At 42.2% G+C, this 20,568-nt stretch overlaps 2 protein-coding genes across 2 annotated transcripts; one reads left to right on the forward strand and one right to left on the reverse strand.

Moving 5' to 3' along the window:
- Window positions 1-1,488: 1,488 nt before the first annotated feature.
- LOC139130595 (uncharacterized) lies at window positions 1,489-2,568 on the reverse strand. The gene has a single exon (XM_070696343.1). It carries the CDS (start codon window positions 2,566-2,568, stop codon window positions 1,489-1,491), a length of 1,080 nt encoding a protein of 359 aa, XP_070552444.1.
- Window positions 2,569-7,279: 4,711 nt separating this feature from the next.
- On the forward strand, window positions 7,280-17,912 carry LOC139130416 (sulfotransferase 1B1-like). Its single transcript, XM_070696209.1, has 5 exons — window positions 7,280-7,428; window positions 7,877-8,003; window positions 14,849-14,943; window positions 15,380-15,558; window positions 17,786-17,912. The coding sequence occupies exons 1-4, from the start codon at window positions 7,294-7,296 to the stop codon at window positions 15,467-15,469; spliced, it is 447 nt and encodes a 148-aa protein (XP_070552310.1). The 5' UTR covers window positions 7,280-7,293; the 3' UTR covers window positions 15,470-15,558; window positions 17,786-17,912.
- Window positions 17,913-20,568: the final 2,656 nt, after the last annotated feature.

Genomic DNA, 20,568 nt, shown 5'->3' on the forward strand with positions numbered 1-20,568 from the left:
ATTCAATCGGATGCACCGTCCATCTGCTGTCACGATCTTGTTGAACAAATCGCCGAACGTAATATCAGGACAAACACTGAATAGCGTCTCTGGAACTAACTGTTGGCCATCACGTCGAATGTTGGCGATCAAATTAATACTCATGATGTGACATGTACTAACCTTTGCAAAACGAGCAAATTTCTGGCCAAATCGACCCACTTTGCGTCGTGATTCGCCAAATTCAGACGTCACAACAACGTGTTGGCGGTCAACTTAAGTCCGAACACGTATGAAGTCTCATTCAAAATCCCGTGCCCGCGAAAACCCTACACAGTGTAGGGCGCCACCAGCGGCAGTACTAAAAATATTTGTAATGCGGAAGTAAGAATTTGCCGCGATCAAAAAAAAAAAAAAAAATTCCAAATATGCCAAAGTAGAAGCGGCGATTCCGATGAACAATTTATTTTTCTTCCTGGCCTAAAAAATCTTCTTCTCAATCTGACATGGACATGGCTTAAGACATTGATATTTGAAATGTAGCAACCTGGCATATGGTCTTTAAAGTCAATCTATAGAATTTGTTCTCACACTTGATTCTCACCAAGGAGTGCATTTCTCACCAATCTCCAGTGGAGATTAAAATTTTCTCACCGACAGCGGTGAGATAAGAACAGGTTCTCACCGATTGCGAGAAAGCGTCAGTTTCTCGCCCTAGTCACGCACTTTTTCCCGATAGTGTATCCTGAGCATTCAAAAGGAAACTAAATCACTAAATCAAAATCTGATTTGCCGTGTGACCGCATAGATGAATATGGTCATACCTACACATCGCTTTTCGGAGGAGAGCGAGAAATTACCTTGTATGAGCTAGCATATAAGAGTGGAAAAAGTCTCACCCCGAGGACTTGGTCAACATCGTAATGTGACAATAAACTTTCCACAGAATCTTGCTTTGAAGCATTGGCATTAGACGAACTAGACATATTGTCTAAATCGAGGTGTTGCCAACACTGTCAGGTGCAATTAATAGCTAAGCGGTAACATGAGTCAATCATAAAAAATCAGCTCTGCAAAAGTTGAAACATTGTTAAGCAGGAGGTCAGACGTAGTCAAAACAACACCACACGAAACTGCCCAGGACGTGTACGTATGCTGTCAGGTTCAGAACGCCTTTCGCATTTTCAATTTTTGGAACTTAAAAACATACACACATGCATCCTCAATAAATAAGCAGGTGTTTTCTCAACACACAAACTTTAATGCGAGAAAACTGTAAAAAAATACAACTCGGAGTGTTGGTATATATAGCGTCGCTGTACAGTGGAACTCCATGTAACTCTATCACCAGCCCATGTAGTTGTAAGCTGCAAGAATTTCCCTGGCATTGGAACACTTTACGTAATAGCATGTTTTTTTTTAGAAATATTAGATTTGCACAGTTGAATTTACGTGGCCAACACTGAAAGCATCCTATAAACAAATTCGTAAGTCCATAAGAAATCTCAGTCACAAGCGGAAGATTCCAACATGCTTATAATATCCATAACATTCTGCAGCACCGATAGTGGATAGTGCATGGTAAACAGCAAATTCGGTGTTCCGTCGCAGCGTATCTCTGTATTGATACATTTTCAGCCGGATTTTCAAGTCGTTAAACAGATATTCAACGGGGTTTATGTCTGGAGAATACACCGGAGCGAAAACGTACTCTACTCCCATGTTATCCAGAAACACGGCGAGTGCACGGCCTCCATCATGGTGGTGAATGGGACAATTATCCACTACGATAATGTCACCCGGTCGAATTGCAGGCTCACCGTCTGGTGCTGCTGCGTTTGATGCTTCTCCAAAGAACTGCAAGAAAGAATCGGTATTTGATGGCCCTTGAATAACGTTAGCGTAGCAGATTCCGTTGATACCAACAAGCATATTAAGTGTCTTGTTCGGGGACTTAGCGTAACGTTGCAGTTCTATGCAAGTTTCCCCTTTCGGCGAATGGCCGTATGATCGATTCCCTACTGCTGGCATCTGTATGCCCGTTTCATCCATAAACTTGACATTAAATGGGTCACACTGTGTCAAAAAGTCCAAGTATGCCTGTGTATAAGCCATGTTGTGCTCAGTAAATCTCTCAACGGCTAGTTTACACATTTTTTTACGTGTCCATTCTTTATCGCCGATCTTGTACTTCACATAGCGACACAGACGTGAGGTAGAAATCCTAACATTCGCATTCAGGAATAGTCGCTCCTGTATTTCAGCCAGAGTGATGGAGGGTCTCTCCCTTTTCAACATTTCAATGTATAATACATCTTGATCGGTCAGCTTCTGTGCTATCCCACCAGAATGACGTCTCGGTGCAGGGTTGATGTTGCCCTCCTTCACAAACTGTTTCCATATTTTCATCACGGTCATTCTTGTGACTTTTGTTTGTTGCGCAACTTCTGTAACTTTACCTCTGGGGACTTCTCCAGTTATGGCGTTTGCTCCGGCTTCCTGCAACGATTTTAAAACCATATTTCTATAGTCTATACTGAGTGGGATTCCTGAAATGTACCTTCTCCCTCGATTCGAGACCAGCTCCATCATTACTTGGAAGTCCGCTTCGCAGTCTATGCTTAGAACATGTGTAGCGCTGCGGCGATGCCAGAGACACTTGAAGTTGCAGGTTTGAAGGTGATCACACTTTAAAATGAGGTAATGGGCCTCTGTCGTCTGGCCGCATACACACCATCGGTGAAGAGGAAGTTCAGCTATTTAAAAATTGATAGTTAAAGTACAACTTCCCGTGTTGAAAGAAATTATTGAAACAGAATGAATGCTTTTTTTTTATATCTGGTATTCGTATTCTGAATAGCTGTTCTCTGAGCATCCCTCCCAAAATGAATAATGGTATGGTCTATTTATGCAAATAGTCTAGCGCGGGACATTCTCAAAATACAGCTACACTATACACGGATCCTGTCGATGCCAGTAATCATGGCATTTTCTAAAGCATTGGGAGTAGAGCAAGACGAAATTGAAATCATCGTCCATTATTCTTATTATGGCGAGGAGAGATGTACACCCCTTGATGTAAATGCCATGGACCTTGTAAAAATGGGATGCGAAGGATTCGCTGAACTTTTGAGAAAGAGAATATCGTATGTTGGCCGCATGGAGAGTATTCGGTTATGCTATCAAAGCAACGGACTCTGGATCGACGCAACCGATTCTTCCTTTTCAAGGATCTTAAAAGTTGCTCGCAAATCTCAGTCATCTGATATTGCCACCATTCATTTCCGCGTTGTGGACGGTGCGTCTCCATTCAACAAGAAAACGCAAAATCTGGGAAAAGATGAATGCCAAACAACGCGCCGTGGTTTATTTCCGCAGAAGCAACATTCGTCCTCTGCTCCACCGTTACAGGTGAATCGTCAACATCAAGACCCGACATTGTCTGAATCGGATGAATGTTTTACGTATCGGTCGCCAATGGAAATAGACATCGACATGAAAAAGACTGAATTGAATACGAAGCAAATTGAATATGGAGAGTACAGAGAGATCTATGATAGCTTAAAACGAAAATACAACCTGCTATTCATGTTGATAAACGCAAGAAACGCTGTCTGAACTGCCACCTACGTGGTACAGGACACAATAAAAACAACTGTCCAAGTGTAGCATGTGAATCGGCGGTACAGTGCGGAGAAATTGATAATCATAAGGCTGAACAGAGTGAAGTTAATTCGGTGTATCAGGAAATGGAGAAATGAAGTGGAGGTGAAGCGAATCGAGATGGAGCTTGACGTAAAAATGAAAGCCTACGAAAGAGTAAATAATAGTTTTCACAAGAGGATAGAGCCATATTTAGTGCGTTCCAACCCTGCAAAGTATATGGTCGACCGCTCAGGACGGCGTCTCTACAATCTGCAATTGCAGACTGACATAGGCATCCTGAATAAACACTACAAGGGCAGACTTCCAACCGACTTGAATATAGCCATGAAAACTTTCAAAACCATTATTGACAACGAAACTCGCCGTCTCACAGAAGGTATTGATTTGCAACGAGGTGAAAAGAAGAAAAGTCCAGTTGAGATACTGATTGACAAAAACCCCACGAAGTACCGATTGCAGCTGCCTTCAGTGCGTACTTCAACCTTGCCTTCTACAACGTCTCCGGTTTCTCCACAGAATAACAACGTAAACGAGGGTGCTACAGAAATGAAAATACCCGGAAATGGTGATCAAAACTACATGCATGGCAGTATGTCAACCCCTACAACTCCAGTTTTTCAGTATTACCCACAACCATACGTGTACCCATACTACCCGTACCAGTTTGCTTGGAGTTCACCAACCACTTCTGCTCATACTCCCTCGATGTACGTCACAAAGATGTCATCAGCTGCAAGTACGCACCAATCTGCTGGGTCAGCTCCACCATTGCCACTGGAACCACCCCCAGATCAGCAATATCCTCCTCCTCCCCCACCCTTGACAGATGATGAAGAAGCGTAAACTTGAAGGCAGGCTGTCGCTTTTCTTGAACATTGTTGGTTTGATAAACATTTTCCTATTAAACACAGGGCTTGACAATTCCTATCGCCCGACGCCCGGGACAAGTGAAATTTACGTTCGGGCAAGTCAAAAATAAAATCTGGTCGCCCGCCGGACAAGTTGTTTATACAACTTCTGGCGCAATCAACGCGACCTAAGTTGCGGTTTGTGCACGTGTCGCCCGATTTGCGTTGTCGTTCACACAAAATAAATGTCAATCACTGACTTTTTTAGATACAATTGTGACGTTCTTCTTAGATTCACCTGCCGACTCACACAATGTTGCAATTTTTCGATAATCGACATGAAAATTGTTTCATCGTCCAATTAAAAAGTCGCTTAAAATTTGGCGTAAACAGCATTTCTTTGTTGTATGCTGACTGCTCCGCCCCAACAAATTAGGTAAAAATTGCAAACCAATGCCATAGCGCTTATTGGCAATCGACTGTGCAGTACTTCAAAATCATTTATGCGGCCTCGCGAGGTAGACGAACATTGTTGGCAGATAGTTTGTGGAGTGATCGCTGTAAATATGAGTATTTTACGGTAATATTTCCACTAATGCAAACAAGGCATTGTGCATTTTCGCGAGCCAGAACGTAATTTCCGCTCCGCAGACCTACGCAAAAATCAAGCAAAGTTGTTGCCGTAAAGAGGCACGTAGTTTACGACGATGGGCATTGTGTAACTCTGAGAAACGACATTGTGATTATTTACGACGGCGCCACGAGGGCCAGCGTGATCGACCACTCGATGTGATGATTTAGAACGATGTTTCTGACAAAAGATCTAAACATAAGCGTTATGATGAGGAAAAACGCCGTAGATGTTATCTCCCGAAATGGAATTTGGAAAGCACAGTGGCCTTGGTTGAAATGACGGTTCCAAAATGTTCAGTACGTCGTGTCTCAAATACCCCACCATTGCCAAAGCATGGAGGTAGGAAGAGACTACCTCCATGGCCAAACCAAGCGAAATGCTTTGCTTGACAGATACGACATGTTTCGCGTTGAATCGATAAGGTCTCACGAGTTTAGTCAACCGCATTTGGACTGTTTGGCACATCGCAGATGAGATCGTGGCGGGGACAATGATTGTGGAAATTTTGTGGGTCCCGCTGAGCCCGATAGTACGGTTTCACTTGCCAACAATCCGATCGCATGCACTCGCAATGCGTGAACCGAATGACGACGACCAGCGACAGAAACTGACCAATCTTTTACGACGGCATTTATGCTTGCCAAACACGGGAAGTCGATGTATGATATGTACCTTCAATTCAATGTTAGCCCTGCGTACAGGTCTGTGTGTTCCGGCGTTATACGGCCTCTTGTGGTGGAGGCCGTATAACGCCAAGAACACACAGACCGTACGCAGGCCTACTTCAATGTAAACTTTTGAAAAAAATCGGCGTCAACATCGGCGAAAATTACCAAGATAAGAAAGCCCTGAAAGCCGCTACGGAATTCGTCGCAAGTATTTTGGTCTTGATTATTACAAATGGAGGACAAGTAAAATTTTGAGAGGACAAGTGAAATTGAAAATCCACTTGTCCGACGGACAAGTGAACTGGAAAAAAATTGTCAAGCCCTGTAAACAGCTCTTATTTCACCTACGAAATGTTGAACTGTCAACAGTGGGATACTTTTCGAACGCGATAAATGCATCTTTTGCTCTTAACCTGTGCATCGTTTTCCACAAAATTGCACAAGGCTAAACTTTATGAAGACGTTTTGGTGTTTAAAGTTTTTTGTTCAGGCCTAAGAAATTAAGGCATCGTTACTAACGAGTTGTATCTTTTTCATAAAGCCCTTTAGCATTAAAGTTTGTTGTGTTGAAGTGAAATACCAATAATTTTATTTATTAGCGTTTGCAGTGTATGGATTGCGTGCCGGTTAAAACTTGCAATGCTGTAATGTACTTGTAATTCGTCGAAGTGTTATATTTTGTTGAACTGAGCAACAACAAGTGACTGCGTTCAAGGCAGATGTGATGTGTGTGGAATCGGGTGGTGTTGTTTTGACTACGTGTGACCTCCTGCTAAACAATGTTTCAACTTTTGCAGAGTTGATTTTTTTACGGTCGACTCATGTTACCGCTTAGCTGTTAATTGCACCTGACAGTGTTGGCAACACCTCGATTTAGACAATATGTCTAGTTCGTCTAATGCCAATGCTTCAAAGCAATTCAAGCATACCCTTCGAGATCGAGAATAGAGGCCGCCGTGAACATTCTGGTACTAGAGAAACAAATTACCCAATTTTTTACCGACTCTTGCAATACTCATTGGGCGCCATCATGGCGTAACTCATTCGGGAAAATTATATTTTCGGGTTTTGCAAAATTTAAGCCGGAAAACATTTACTCCATGAGCTTCCAAATGAATCCCCACAAGTGGTAGCCGTATAAACGAATAAATAGAGTTCGAATATCGCAGTGTCTCCAAGGTACGTTATACCTTGTTGGTTTGTTGCATTGTGTTGTCCTCTTTCTTCGTGTTTACAAGCATCACAATCTACTTATGTGCATCGATGGCTTTATTTTTTTTGGCACCCATGCAGCCACGTCGTCTGTTTTTCACCACGCTCCTCATCACGTTCATCTCTGATTTTCCTTTACCTTGCCGTACTCTGAACCGCCCTCAAGTTCTCTGCTGCATGAGTCAGTCGATCGTGTTTTCTTCCAGGGATACATTGGTCAAACGTCATAGTCAGGTGTATCGTCCAGACCACGTCACCCGATGTACCGAAACGGACGGATTGCGCTATGTTCGAATTCCAGCCCCCTTCATTGGCTGAACCTCGTATTCAAACTATCGCCAAAGAGCCGTCTCCCAGGGTTATTCGTACACATTTACAAGGAGAGCTGTTGCCGAAGCAGCTTACTGAAGGGAAAGCGAAGGTATATTCCTGCTGTCATTGGCCTTTTTAAAGAATAAAAATCATTCTTAATTGTAAGGTTAAAGATACGGAGGGTGGTATGTAAGTACTAGTATGTTGCAAATTTAGGACTTTACAGTCATTCGATTTTGATTTTTTGATACCAACCTACTAGAAGACCAACAACTGATTATTATTAGAAGTATAATTCCAAATCACCATGCCAAGCTATCAAGAAGATGGCTTTCAAGGAAAGATCGACTAACTGCCGGATTGCTTACCCATGATAAAGCCCGCAAGTCATCCACTCTGAAATCCAGACTCTCGGCCTCAGTGATTAGTATTTGTCTAAAACTCTGAAGGTGGGTTGGGGCTCTCGATGTTTCGCCCGCTTTGCAATATGTTTAGCTTTAAGTAAACTAAATCTATAAACATCAATATAACGCCTGAAATCTTGTCATTGATTGTAGTTGTTGTATTTAGCGAGAAACCCAAAAGACTTGGCAACGTCAATGTATTATCACTTCGGTGTAGATCCTTTCCATCCCAATTACAACTCATGGTCGGAGTTTTATGAAGACTTTATCACTGGGCAAGGTGAGCAAGTAAAATGATTGGACATGAATAAATTCCTATCTGAAAACGTTTAAGCTTAAATATTATAAGCGGAGTTTCAAAATAGACAATGTTCTACCAGCTTTATGTGCATAGGAGGGTGCAAGGTGTAATGATGACATGTAAAAAAGAGTCCATTGATTTGAAGAAAGAAAGTATAATGTCGTTTACTGTCGGAGAACAAATGACACATCATTTGAACATTATTAATAGGACTAAGCACAGCCTATGTGTTATCCGTCTACCAATCAGACTCTTTGGTAACTTTCATCCAATGACGTGGACTATAATCTCCCGCCAAAAAAATGTTTATCCTTTGGTGTTCTATTACATTCGGTGCATGCGCTTTGGTGCCTTTATATGTAATTGCTACAGTTGTGTTCCGGTTGGCGCCTTTTTTATCTCATGGCGTGTTCAGTAATAAAGCTTGTGTTCTAGCATGAACTGGTGTCGTTCGCAGTTCTGTGTATAAGTCAGACAAGAACCTTGATCTAAAACCCCATCACGACATTTTTTGGTGCCGAGACCAGGATTAGGATGTCTGACGAGGAGCAGCAACCAACTCAAGCCGAGCAACTGGCAACGAAATTGGCCAAGTTGAAACTCAAGCGCAGGGGACAACGTGCCCAAATGACGAGGCTGTTCAACCGTGCAGAACAACTCACATCAACGTTCGCTGCAGCTGAGAACAAGACTGAAGCTCACAGGATACTCAGAGCATTGAACACTCAACTAACTCAGAAATACGAATCTTTAACCAAGATCGAAGAAGATATCTTAGATAATACGGATGAAGCAAGCTACGATGCTGCGAGCCAAGAATCCGGCGACTACATGTCCGAGATATTCGAGAGAAACGACAAGATCACTGATTTCATCAAAAACAACAAACCGAACAATGCGACTGGCCCATCGGCGAACTCCGACACCGCTACTCAAGACACATCGAAGAAAACTGTCGCATTACCGAAACTACAGCTGAAAACTTTCTCAGGAAACGTACTCGAGTGGGTGAGTTTCTACGACACTTTCAAATCGTCCATCCATAATGATAAGAACCTCGAGAACATTCAAAAGTTCACATACTTACGCAGCGTTTTAACTGATGAAGCTGCCCGTACGATTAGCGGTCTCGCCTTGACAAACTCCAACTACGACCATGCTTTAGAGCTACTCATCGAACGCTACGGACAGAATCATTTGATCATCGATGCGCACATGACTGCACTGTGGCAGATTCCTCAACCTACGAGTGACATTAACAGTCTGCGATTGTTTTATGACACATTAGAAAGTCATATTCGCGGTTTACAATCACTTGGCAAAGAAGAGAACGCTTATGGAGAGCTTCTCATTCCCATGATTCGAGATAAACTACCTAACAGTATTCGGAAACAGATCGCAAGAGATCACGGAAACAAGGCTTGGACTTTACCAGAGTTGCGCAAAGCCATCCTACGGGAAATCGACGCCATTCAAGCCGGAGTTCCACTCGATGAGTTATCGGTTGCGGACACAGCAACACAGCCTAATATGACCGCTTCATTTCATACTAGGGCCGCATCTACGCGCACAACAAAGCCTTTGAGAATCAAAACATGCGTGTTTTGTAAGGGAAATCACTACTCAAGTGATTGCCAAGTTGTCACCGACCCGAAACGTCGCTTAGACATTGTCAAACGCGATCGTCTCTGTTACAATTGCCTTGGAAAGCATCGCGTGAGCGATTGCAAGTCTCGTTACACTTGCAAGATCTGCAAGCGTAAACATCACTCTACCCTTCATGACACCAAATCAGCTACAACGTCTGAGAAAAAGGAACTTCTGAAGTTCATGTGGCATTGGCGAAGACAGACGACACAAAGGGGAAATCTACACCCAACGGATCGGTTCTCCTCAAGACGGCAGTCATTCCTATGTCGGTCGGCGATAGGAAACCTATCAACGCTACCGTGCTGTTTGACGATGGGTCCAACAGAACTTTTATCACGCAGCGATTTGCTGACAAACTCAACTTGAAATCGGACACTCATGAGAACGTGAGCCTGTCAACATTCGGGGACAATTCGAAACAAATTCATTCCATGAAAAGTGCAATGGTAACTTTGCACGAACAGAATGGGCATACCAGTACTGTCAACGCCCTGATAATTCCCGAGATTTCGTCCAACCTATTCAACCACGTGTCAGCAGAAATACTCAACTCAGACCATCTACGGGGATTAAGCTTGCCCACCCAGTTTCCAATGTTAAAACTATGGAAATTGATGTGCTCATCGGAGCTGATCAATATTGGAACTTTGTTGGAAACCATATCGTGCGCGGGGCAGGTCCAACTGCAATATCATCTAAGTTCGGCTACTTGTTGTCCGGTCCTACTGGAAAGCGTGGGAAATTGGACTCTGACATTAATATTCATCACGTGAACGTAGAAACACACACCGACGATGACATACGAAACTGGTGGAATTTAGAGCTCATCGGAGTGAAGGCAGACTCGCAAAATGATGAAAATACCGACTTCGAAACATATCGGGACACTCATCTACGTGTTGAAAATGGTAAATACATTGCCCGTTTACCATGGAAAACTGATCATCCGCCACTGCCTTCAACTATGCGGCAACTGAAAATCGCACGCGCGCTATGGTTCGCCGTTTGACCCCTGACTTAACGAAGAGATATGACGACATCATCACCGATCAACTGCGCCGAGACTTCGTCGAGAAGATTCAAGATGACAACAAAACTGAAGGACATTATTTGCCGCATCGAGCTGTCAAGAAGGACTCAGTTACCACTCCAATCCGTATTGTATACGACTGCAGTAGCAAACAAAATGCTGACTCGGCAAGTCTAAACGACTGTCTTCAAACTGGGCCGTCATTAATCAATGATTTACCTGCCATTTTGCTACGATTTCGCGCTAACCGAGTCGCTTTCGTCAGTGACATTGAAAAGGCATTCTTAAACATACGTCTAGAGGAAGACGAGCGTCAATACACCAAATTTCTTTGGTTATCGGACATTCGTGATCCCGAAGTCCATTTGATGTTTATCAATTCAAGTCTGTTCTGTTTGGGGCGGCTTGTTCCCCATTCATGCTCAACGCTGTAATCAAGACTCACTTGGAAAGTAATGCCTCCATACCGACTGCTGATGACCTCAAACATAATATTTATGTTGACAACGTGATAGACGGTGCAGAGTCTGATGAGAAGGCCGTGTCATATTACAACGACGCAAACCACCTCATGCAGTCGTGTGGGTTCAAGCTACGCTCATGGACGTCCAACAGTGAACGACTATGTGAACTCGCGAAACAGGACGATATCTACGAACCCTCCCATGATGTACTAGTACTCGGCCTGCGTTGGGAGCCAGAAAGCGACACGATGACCTACTCAGAAAATAATAGCGAGCCTATTCCAAATGAATTGATAACGAAACGAGATGTTCTCAGTTCCTCCGCTACACTGTACGACCCACTGGGCTTCGTAGCTCCAGTTCACATCAGAGCTAAACTCTTTGTGCAGTCACTATGGAAACGCGGGCTCCCTTGGGACGAACCGCTCGATGCTGAATTGACTCTCAATGGATACAGATCGCAGCGGACTTGAATGCTACACGCAAGACGACAATAAACCGCCAATACTTCTCAGGGAATAAAGATAACGACGACTGCGAAGTTCATGTTTTCGCTGACGCCAGCACTACCGCCTACGGAGCTGTAGTTTATCTCCGCAGTTCAAGTGAAACTTCTATCGTTATGGCCAAGGCACGCGTCGCTCCAACGTCCGATTTGTCACTGCCTCGGTTAGAACTGATGGCCGCCCTGATTGGCACTCGACTCAGCAAATTCGTAATAAATGCTCTCTCCGGCAAGATAAACATTACACAGCGGTATCTCTGGTCGGACAGTCAAATTGCGTTGTATTGGATCACAGTGTCAAGAAGCTGCCGATCTTCGTAAGCAATCGCGTCAGAGAGATCAATGGTTTTCGTCACATCTACAAATATTGCCCTCCGCTGACAACCCAGCTGATTTGTTAACTCGAGGCATTACTTCTGATCAACTAGCCAATTCTACTCTATGGTGGAACGGCCCTACTTGGTTGAAAGAAAATGGAGACTGGCCAATCTGTGAACTGTTTGATAGCGCAGTGCACCATATCGCTACAACGGACGACTTCATGATCGAGCCTCACACACAAATCGATGCTGAGGTTGCCGAATAAAATGCAACACGTTGAGGATCTTTCTCGCCGATCCACTGAGAACATCGGCTCATCAAATACGGAAATCGACCCCGCAATTGACGTTGGCATACAATACGCGGTGGACATTACTCGTTTCAGCTCGTTAGACAAACTATTCCGCGTTACTTCGTATGTATTTCGTTTCAAATCTCGACTGCAGCGAAAGAGAGACACGCCTCAGGAGCAGTCTCACCGGACGAGATACGACATGCTGAACAGATCTGGATTAAAGACGTACAATCTGAGATATATACAGACACTATTCATTCCATGAGGATGAATGTGAAGAGGTTCGGACCGTTGGTTCAACAACTCAACCTATTTCTCGATAACGAGGGCACACTTCGATGTGGCAGCCGTGTACACAATGCAGCATTGGACTATGTCACGAAATTTCCAGCGTTGCTGCCTCCTCACCATGAATTCACTAAACTGGTCGTTCTGAAAGCACACGAACGCGTATTCCACGGAGGAGTCCAGTCGACTGTAACACAAATTCGTCAACAGTACTGGATACCGAAAATACTACGTATCGTTAGCAAGATTCTTCACAACTGTGTTACCTGTCTGAAAGTTGAAGGAAAGCCGTACACTAACCCAGTCCAAGCTCCGCTGCCTACATATCGCGTGAACATCACCCCTCCATTCAGTGTGACGGGGGTCGACTTCACGGGGGCTCTCCTCACCAAAGGTATTGATGGTAAACAAAACAAGACATACGTGTGCCTGTTTACCTGTGCGGTTACACGGGCCATACACTTGGAATTGGTACCGGATTTGACGACTAAAACATTTCTACTTGCGTTTCGCCGTTTTGCTGCAAGACGATCCCTGCCTAGCCGAATGTTATCCGACAACGCCTCGACGTACATCTCTGGAGCCGAGGAGATACGCTCCTTGCTCGACACGCCTGATGTTCGAGATTATCTCTCATCTCAGCGAGTGAAATGGACTTTCATACCCAAACGTGCGCCGTGGTTTGGCGGCTTTTGGGAGCGGCTCATAAGTCTCACGAAGAATGCGATTAAAAAGGTTCTCGGTCGATCATTCATCACGTATGATGAGCTTGCTACCGTCGTCACCGAAATTGAGACTGTATTAAATGATCGCCCACTCACCTTCGTTTCATCCAGTGCGGATGATGACGTTAGCCTGACCCCAAATCACCTGTTACATGGTAGAAGCTTAACCTCACTACCATACATCACAGTCTCCGATGAAGAAATCGAAGACCCGACTTTTGGAAACCACAATGATGTTGACAGACGTTACGCACATTTGTCAAATCTCCAACAACAGTTCTGGAAGCGATGGTCAACCGAGTATTTGACAGCTTTGAGAGAACGTCACTCCGGTTCCGGAAACAAGCACAATGTAATTAAAGTGGGTGATGTGGTACTGATCCATAGTGATATCGATCGTAGGATGAAATGGCAGCTCGGGACTGTGAAGAGACTTGTTTATGGACGTGACAAGTTGGTGCGATCAGCTGAAATCTCCACCGCCAGGGGACACACCAACCGCCCTATACACAAGTTATACGCCCTTGAGGTAGCCTCTCAAGAATTATCATCATCTGAAGACAAAGATGTGAACGAGCGGGAAGACATCCATCGGCAAGAAATTTCAGCTGAGAAAACCAATGACCCGCCCGAGTCGGGGAGACCGTCCAGAGATGCGGCCATTGCAGCCAGGATGAGAATATCCGAACTTTCATAAATTGTTGTAACTGTTGAGTCAATTAACTCTCTGAAATTTCTGAGTTTTTTGTTCAAACGAATCATTTATTGATAATTCATATTGAAAGTGTTCAAGATTATCTTTCGTCGCCGGGAGAATGTCGGAGAACAAATGACACATCATTTGAACATTATTAATAGGACTAAGCAGAGCCTATGTGTTATCCGTCTACCAATCAGACTCTTTGGTAACTTTCATCCAATGACTGTGGACTATAATCTCCCGCCAAAAAAATGTTTATCCTTTGGTGTTCTATTACATTCGGTGCATGCGCTTTGGTGCCTTTATATGTAATTGCTACAGTTGTGTTCCGGTTGGCGCCTTTTTTATCTCATGGCGTGTTCAGTAATAAAGCTTGTGTTCTTAGCATGAACTGGTGTCGTTCGCAGTTCTGTGTATAAGTCAGACAAGAACCTTGATCATAAAACCCCATCACGACATTTACTTCTGTTCTTATCTCCTCAAGGAATCGTTGTCGTCTTTTTCATGTACAAAATGTAACTTGTATTAAATATATATATATATATATATATATATATATATATATATATATATATATATATATATATATATATATGAATGCTTGCCAGGTATGTAGGTATGTCGGTAGGCAGTACTTTGCAAAGGAATTGCTTCGTCTAAGTTTTGAAATAAATTAATTTTAAATTTTCAAATATTCTGTTTTCAAATTCTGCGGAAGAACACTACGCAGACAGCTATGGTTTGACAATATATTGTAGTATGGTCACAGTAATAACTGAAGTTACATTAAAAAGACAAACCTTGTTGTAAATCTACATCATTTGATGATGTCATTCTTTCTTCTAGTTGCCTTCGATAGTTGGGCAGATCACGTCTTGCACTGGTGGAACAGACGACACTGGAAAAATGTGTTATTTCTAACTTACGAAGCTCTAATTGAGGTTGGTAGTCGCTGATGCACTTATAGCAAAATGTCCCTGTTGGGCGTTTCCTAAATAGACTAAACAAACTAAAGATATTACACAATTTTGAAGTTGCACAACATTCCTGCAGTTTCTTTGAAAGGTAATAATTTTAACACAATACCGTACAAGTCCTAATAGTAACTTCTTAATTTTCGAATTCCCATATCTTCGTTGTGTAATTAATCGTCCGTTCGTCCGTCTTTGCTGCGCGACTCGGCAGAAATCCGTCACCATGAAGTCTAGACACGTGATCTTGTAGTTAGATGCAAAGTTCAGATGACGTTCCAACGTCACATTTCACATACATGTGATTTCATTTGACAATGGAAACATCATTACATAATCGTAGATATGCTTTGCGTCATTGTTCTATCACAACACTCTCTTTTCTGCCTCCGAATTTTCATGTAAGGATCGTCGATCTGAAATCAGAAGAATTTCAGAATTTCTTGGCATGCCTCTCGATGACGATCAGATAGAACATGATAGAGGAAGAAAGTAGTTTTACCACTATGAAGAAGACCGAGGCCAGCCGTCCGGTGTTTTCGATATGGAAACTTGATCCAGCTTTGTCACCATTCGTCAGAAAAGGTTTGTATTTTTTACTATCGTGCGGGGTTAAAGCACTTCGCGCGAATGATTGCAAAGTTATTTTAATTACAATTGCAAATTGAGGGACTGTATTTTATCTTTCATCACAGCACTTCCTCGTGCATGCATGCTGTGCGGTGGACGCTGATTTTGAGAAGCTGGACTTTGGAAAAGGGAATCTTGAGGTTGACTATATCGCCGTTGAAAGATGAGATGTACTTCTGGAAAGTTAGAGAAATCTTCGTGGCGAGAAAAATGATATCTGTTCTACGGGCCCGATCTACCCATTTGATTTCGTCAATTTCACAAGTTTCTCTTTTTCCACATGTAATGACTCCTCTTTACTGTGCGATTGCGCAAATTGCGCTTTTCAATGTATAGTCTGCACTGAAAAAATTAACACTAAGCGCAAAAATCGAGTCCTAAACCATAGCTCCCTTGTACAGCAAGCAAAAAAGTCTGTCCATGGTACCAAAGTGCAGTGAACTTTGGATTCACCGATGTCACTTCTTCAGAAAACTGAAGATATCGTTATTCTGCTTTGATGACGAACATGACGTGGACTGAACCCATTCACAAGAACCGAGCGATTTTAATGTTAATGTTTTGATAGCAGTAAAGTTTAAAAGCAGAATTTGAAACCTGTTTATGATGGAATGAAACTGTCCCCTAAAACTCCAAGTCTGCCCCTTTATTTTAGTGAATGCGCTACAACTCGGTCCTTTCCATGAACGTGCAGAGAAAATCCCACGCTGGAGGTGTGCGCCACCAATGTGATTTGAAAGAGAAATGTACAAGAAGTGATGGCAAGAAAGCTATTGTGAAACAACCGACTAGTGTAAACAAAAGGATTTGAAAACTTGAACTTAAACGCTATACAGTATAAGAATGAACGTATATGAACGTAAGAAACAAAATACAGAAAAAATACATACATACTACTACTCAATGTGTGTGAAAATCAGTACATATGGCATTTTAAAAAGGAAAAATAAAAGCCATTAAGACTTAACTAGCCCAAGTTTTGAAGCAAATTTGCCGTCGTAGAGATTTCCCCCCTTTAGCTAATGATGTCATATCGTTCAATTTCCTTACTAGTCTGCGGAGTTCGAGTTTCAAATGTAAGAATTTATAGAGTAGTGAAATTAGAGTTCTCCAGTGCAGTGAACTTTGGATTCACTGATGTCACTTCTTCAGAAAACTGAAGATATCGTCATTCTGCTTTGATGACGAACATGACGTGGACTGAACCCATTCACAAGAACCGAGCGATTTTAATGTTAATGTTTTGATAGCAGTAAAGTTTAAAAGCAGAATTTGAAACCTGTTTATGATGGAATGAAACTGTCCCCTAAAACTCCAAGTCTGCCCCTTTATTTTAATGAATGCGCTACAACTCGGTCCTTTCCATGAACGTGCAGAGAAAATCCCACGCTGGAGGTGTGCGCCACCAATGTGATTTGAAAGAGAAATGTACTGTTCTTCGACCATTGCGCACTGGCTGAAGAAGTGATGGCAAGAAAGCTATTGTGAAACAACCGACTAGTGTAAACAAAAGGATTTGAAAACTTGAACTTAAACGCTATACAGTATAAGAATGAACGTATATGAACGTAAGAAACAAAATACAGAAAAAAATACATACATACTACAACTCAATGTGAGTGAAAATCAGTACATATGGCATTTTAAGAAGGAAAAATAAAAGCCATTACAGACTTAACTAGCCCAAGTTTGAAGCAAATTTGCCGTCGTAGAGATTTCTCCCCTTTAGCTAATGATGTCATATCGCTCAATTTCCTTACTAGTCTGCGGAGTTCGAGTTTCAAATGTAAGAATTTATAGAGTAGTGAAATTAGAGTTCTCCATTGAATTTTCATGCATTGTAGTGCAAACTTGAAGCGGTCCAAAACGTCAGATAATAATTAAGATACACTTTATACGAACATGTAGTACAGTTTTTCAATTCAAAACAACTCTTTGCTACGGTTCACAAGCATCACAACTCACAGAAGTAATGACACATGCGAAACTACATATGACCTTAGCGAATGCACTCCAAGCCACTGGCTTGTTTGCTTTTCTTCAAAGATAAGGATACAAAGTGGTGCTCTTGCATGAAGTCTCTTTCGTAGGAGTTTTATTTTTGTATTCGCTCAACTTTTTCATAATTTTTCAACAGAATTCACGCACATATTATAAAAAGTGTTTCCCAATTTTTTAACAGGAAATGTTGGTGGATGGAAAAATCGTTTCACTGTCGAACAGAATGAACGTTTTGACGGACTGTATACCCAATGGATTGGAGACAGTGGACTGAAATTAGACTTTGGTTAGGTTAATATATATATATATATATATATATATATATATATATATATATATATATATATATATATATATATATATATATATATATATGTATGTATATATATATATATATATATATATATATATATATATATATATATATATATATATATATATATATATATATATATATATATACACTTTGGTTAGGTTATATATATATTACCTGCATATTTTGTGTAAAATTTGCTTACCGAATAGCTCGCTGTTTCACTCATCATCAAAAAATGTACCCTTACCTTTCACATTAATTAATGTATAAGACATAAACACAGATGCTACCGTTACATTACCATAAAGGATTTTATTATGTTTCACTATAATTATTCATATTTCTCTGAAATATATGTTGTATTTAGATATGTATACAATAATGAATATGCAGTAATTTTATTTTGAAAGTATATTTCGTATTTTCTTTATTTTCATTTTATTATTTGTGATGATTTTTATTATATGATTTTCAATTCTTTTTCTCCATTTTCATTTCTAATAAAGAATCTGCGCTGTCTCCCCTTTATCTGTTGATGATTTTTTTATTCCATCTTTGATCTTTGATCTAATGCCAAATAAAAAGGATTGCGTATGTTTCCGGTAATCCGACCTACCCTACAAAAACCCTCCGACCCTAGACATTTTTTTCTCATTTTCAATAAAGTTCGGGAAAATTATATAGATTTTGTGTCTCAACCAAAGAAAAATACAGAAAAAAATGCTGCGACCAACCTATTTTCGGATGTACGTTCCCGGAAATACACATTTTTTCACTTTGGCTTATTCACAAAAGCGATGCACAATTTCTATGGTACAAACAGATTCCATAGAGACAATCCATGGCAAGAAGTGCTAGCGGAGAAAGTGACGAAGACGAGATTGCAGGTTTCTTTCAGATAAGGATAAAGTACTCCTCATTGTCCTCTCTTACTGCATCTTTGCCAAGGCTCTGAGTTTAGCAAAACTCTCTTCGTAAGTAAGTTCATGTCGGTTTGCAGCTCTTGCTCTTCTTTTCTCTTCCATGCGTTTTCTACTTTCAGCAATTTTCTCTCTCCTTGCCGCCATCGTGCGTTCGATGATATCATCGTCTACCTTGTCGACCTGTGCTCCCTCTATACCTGTTTCCTGTTTCTCTGGTCTGGACCTTCTAGCGGCTCGACGTTCTCTTTTTCGGTCGCCGTGTTTCCGGAGACGGATGTTCTTCAATGCTTTGTCCGTAGAATCACCATCCTTACAGCTGAGTTTCCTTCTCTCATCCCGCCCGTCAATGAGTTCGGGGTTGTCAGCCACTAGCCTCTGTGTCTCAGTTTCAAGTTTCTCAAGTTCATGACGGACTTCTTCACTCTCGCTTCCCTTCATTTCTTTCTCTTCTGTTCGACGATCACTTGTGAAAAGCCTTTCCTTCATCACAGTTACTGCTTCTTCTTGGATTTCTCCGATGTTGTCAACGGTTGCCGTTTTACCGTGAATTTCTGGTTGAACTTTATTTTTCCTAAAGATCCACCATTTCTTCCTGATCTTTGCCTCTACTGTCCTTTCTTTCCACTGTGTATAATGATAAAATAAACATCTAAATAGAATTTACATTGATTAGGTACCGTTCAGTTTTTACGGCTGGGGGGGGGGGCGGCAAAATCCAGGGGGGGGGGTCATCAAAATTTTGGAATCCGCAAAGGGGGGGGTCATCGCTTTTTCACTGGTAGGAAAGGGGGGGTCACCACATTTTCAAAAACATAATACCAACAATAAAGTTCACTTTATGCCATTGCCATGATCGACCCTCTTTACCGGCGGCCGCCTTCGGCGGCCCACTACAATAAATATACATTATGTATTACCCATGACCCTCTTAACGGGCAGACGCCTTTGGCGGCCCACTCCAATTAGGTTTACTTCATGCAATGGCCATGATCGACCCTCTTTACCGGCGGGCCGCCTGCGGCGGCCCACTCCAATAAATTGACTTTATGTAATACCCCACGGCAATATTAATGGCCGTGCGCCTTCAGCGGCCCTGTCCAGTAAAGTCTACTTTATGCAATAGCCATGATCGACCCTCTTTACGGCGGGCCACCTTTGGTGGCCCACTAGAATAAAGTTGACTTTACGTAATGGCCCATGACCCTCTTAACCGGAGGGCTGCCTTTGGCGAACCACTCCAATAAAGTTCACTTTATACAATGTCCATGGACATGAGTTGTCTATGGAAATGAAGTTAAAAATTGCCTTACAGTCGTCCTAATTAACAGACGTTTCAATGGATGTGGCTGAGAAGTTTGTGCACTGGCACGAATAAAGTGCGCCGCGTACCGGAGTTCAAATCCAACCATGCGGGTAAATTTGACATATGGGTTTTAGTTATTTTTAAGCGGGGGGGGGGGGGGGTCATCAATTTTTTCGTCTTACAAAGGGGGGGTCATCTTTTTTCACGAAAAATGCAGGGGGGGTCTATCTTTTTTTGAACACCGGCGACAAGATTTTGCCGCCCCCCCCCCCGGCCGTAAAAACTGAACGCTCCCTTAGAGGGCGCTGATTACTTGTGATTGAAATGATCTGCAGCAAACACTGCTACACCTGACGTCGACTGCCGCTTTGCTAGCGTTGGACGATTTGGTGAACAATGCATGCCGGGCCCGAAATTAGCGG

This window comes from Ptychodera flava, chromosome 4, assembly GCF_041260155.1.
Source record: "Ptychodera flava strain L36383 chromosome 4, AS_Pfla_20210202, whole genome shotgun sequence".
In the NCBI taxonomy this organism is placed as follows: domain Eukaryota; kingdom Metazoa; phylum Hemichordata; class Enteropneusta; family Ptychoderidae; genus Ptychodera; species Ptychodera flava.

Excerpts from the sequence above, each read along its gene's own strand:
- LOC139130595 (XM_070696343.1), bottom strand. The coding sequence starts at position 2,568 with ATGGAGCTGGTCTCGAATCGAGGGAGAAGGTACATTTCAGGAATCCCA.
- LOC139130416 (XM_070696209.1), top strand. The coding sequence starts at position 7,294 with ATGTTCGAATTCCAGCCCCCTTCATTGGCTGAACCTCGTATTCAAACT. Across the intron at positions 7,429-7,876 it reads TTACTGAAGGGAAAGCGAAG|TTGTTGTATTTAGCGAGAAA; the intron begins GTATATTCCTGC and ends CATTGATTGTAG. Across the intron at positions 14,944-15,379 it reads CTTACGAAGCTCTAATTGAG|GATCGTCGATCTGAAATCAG; the intron begins GTTGGTAGTCGC and ends TTTTCATGTAAG.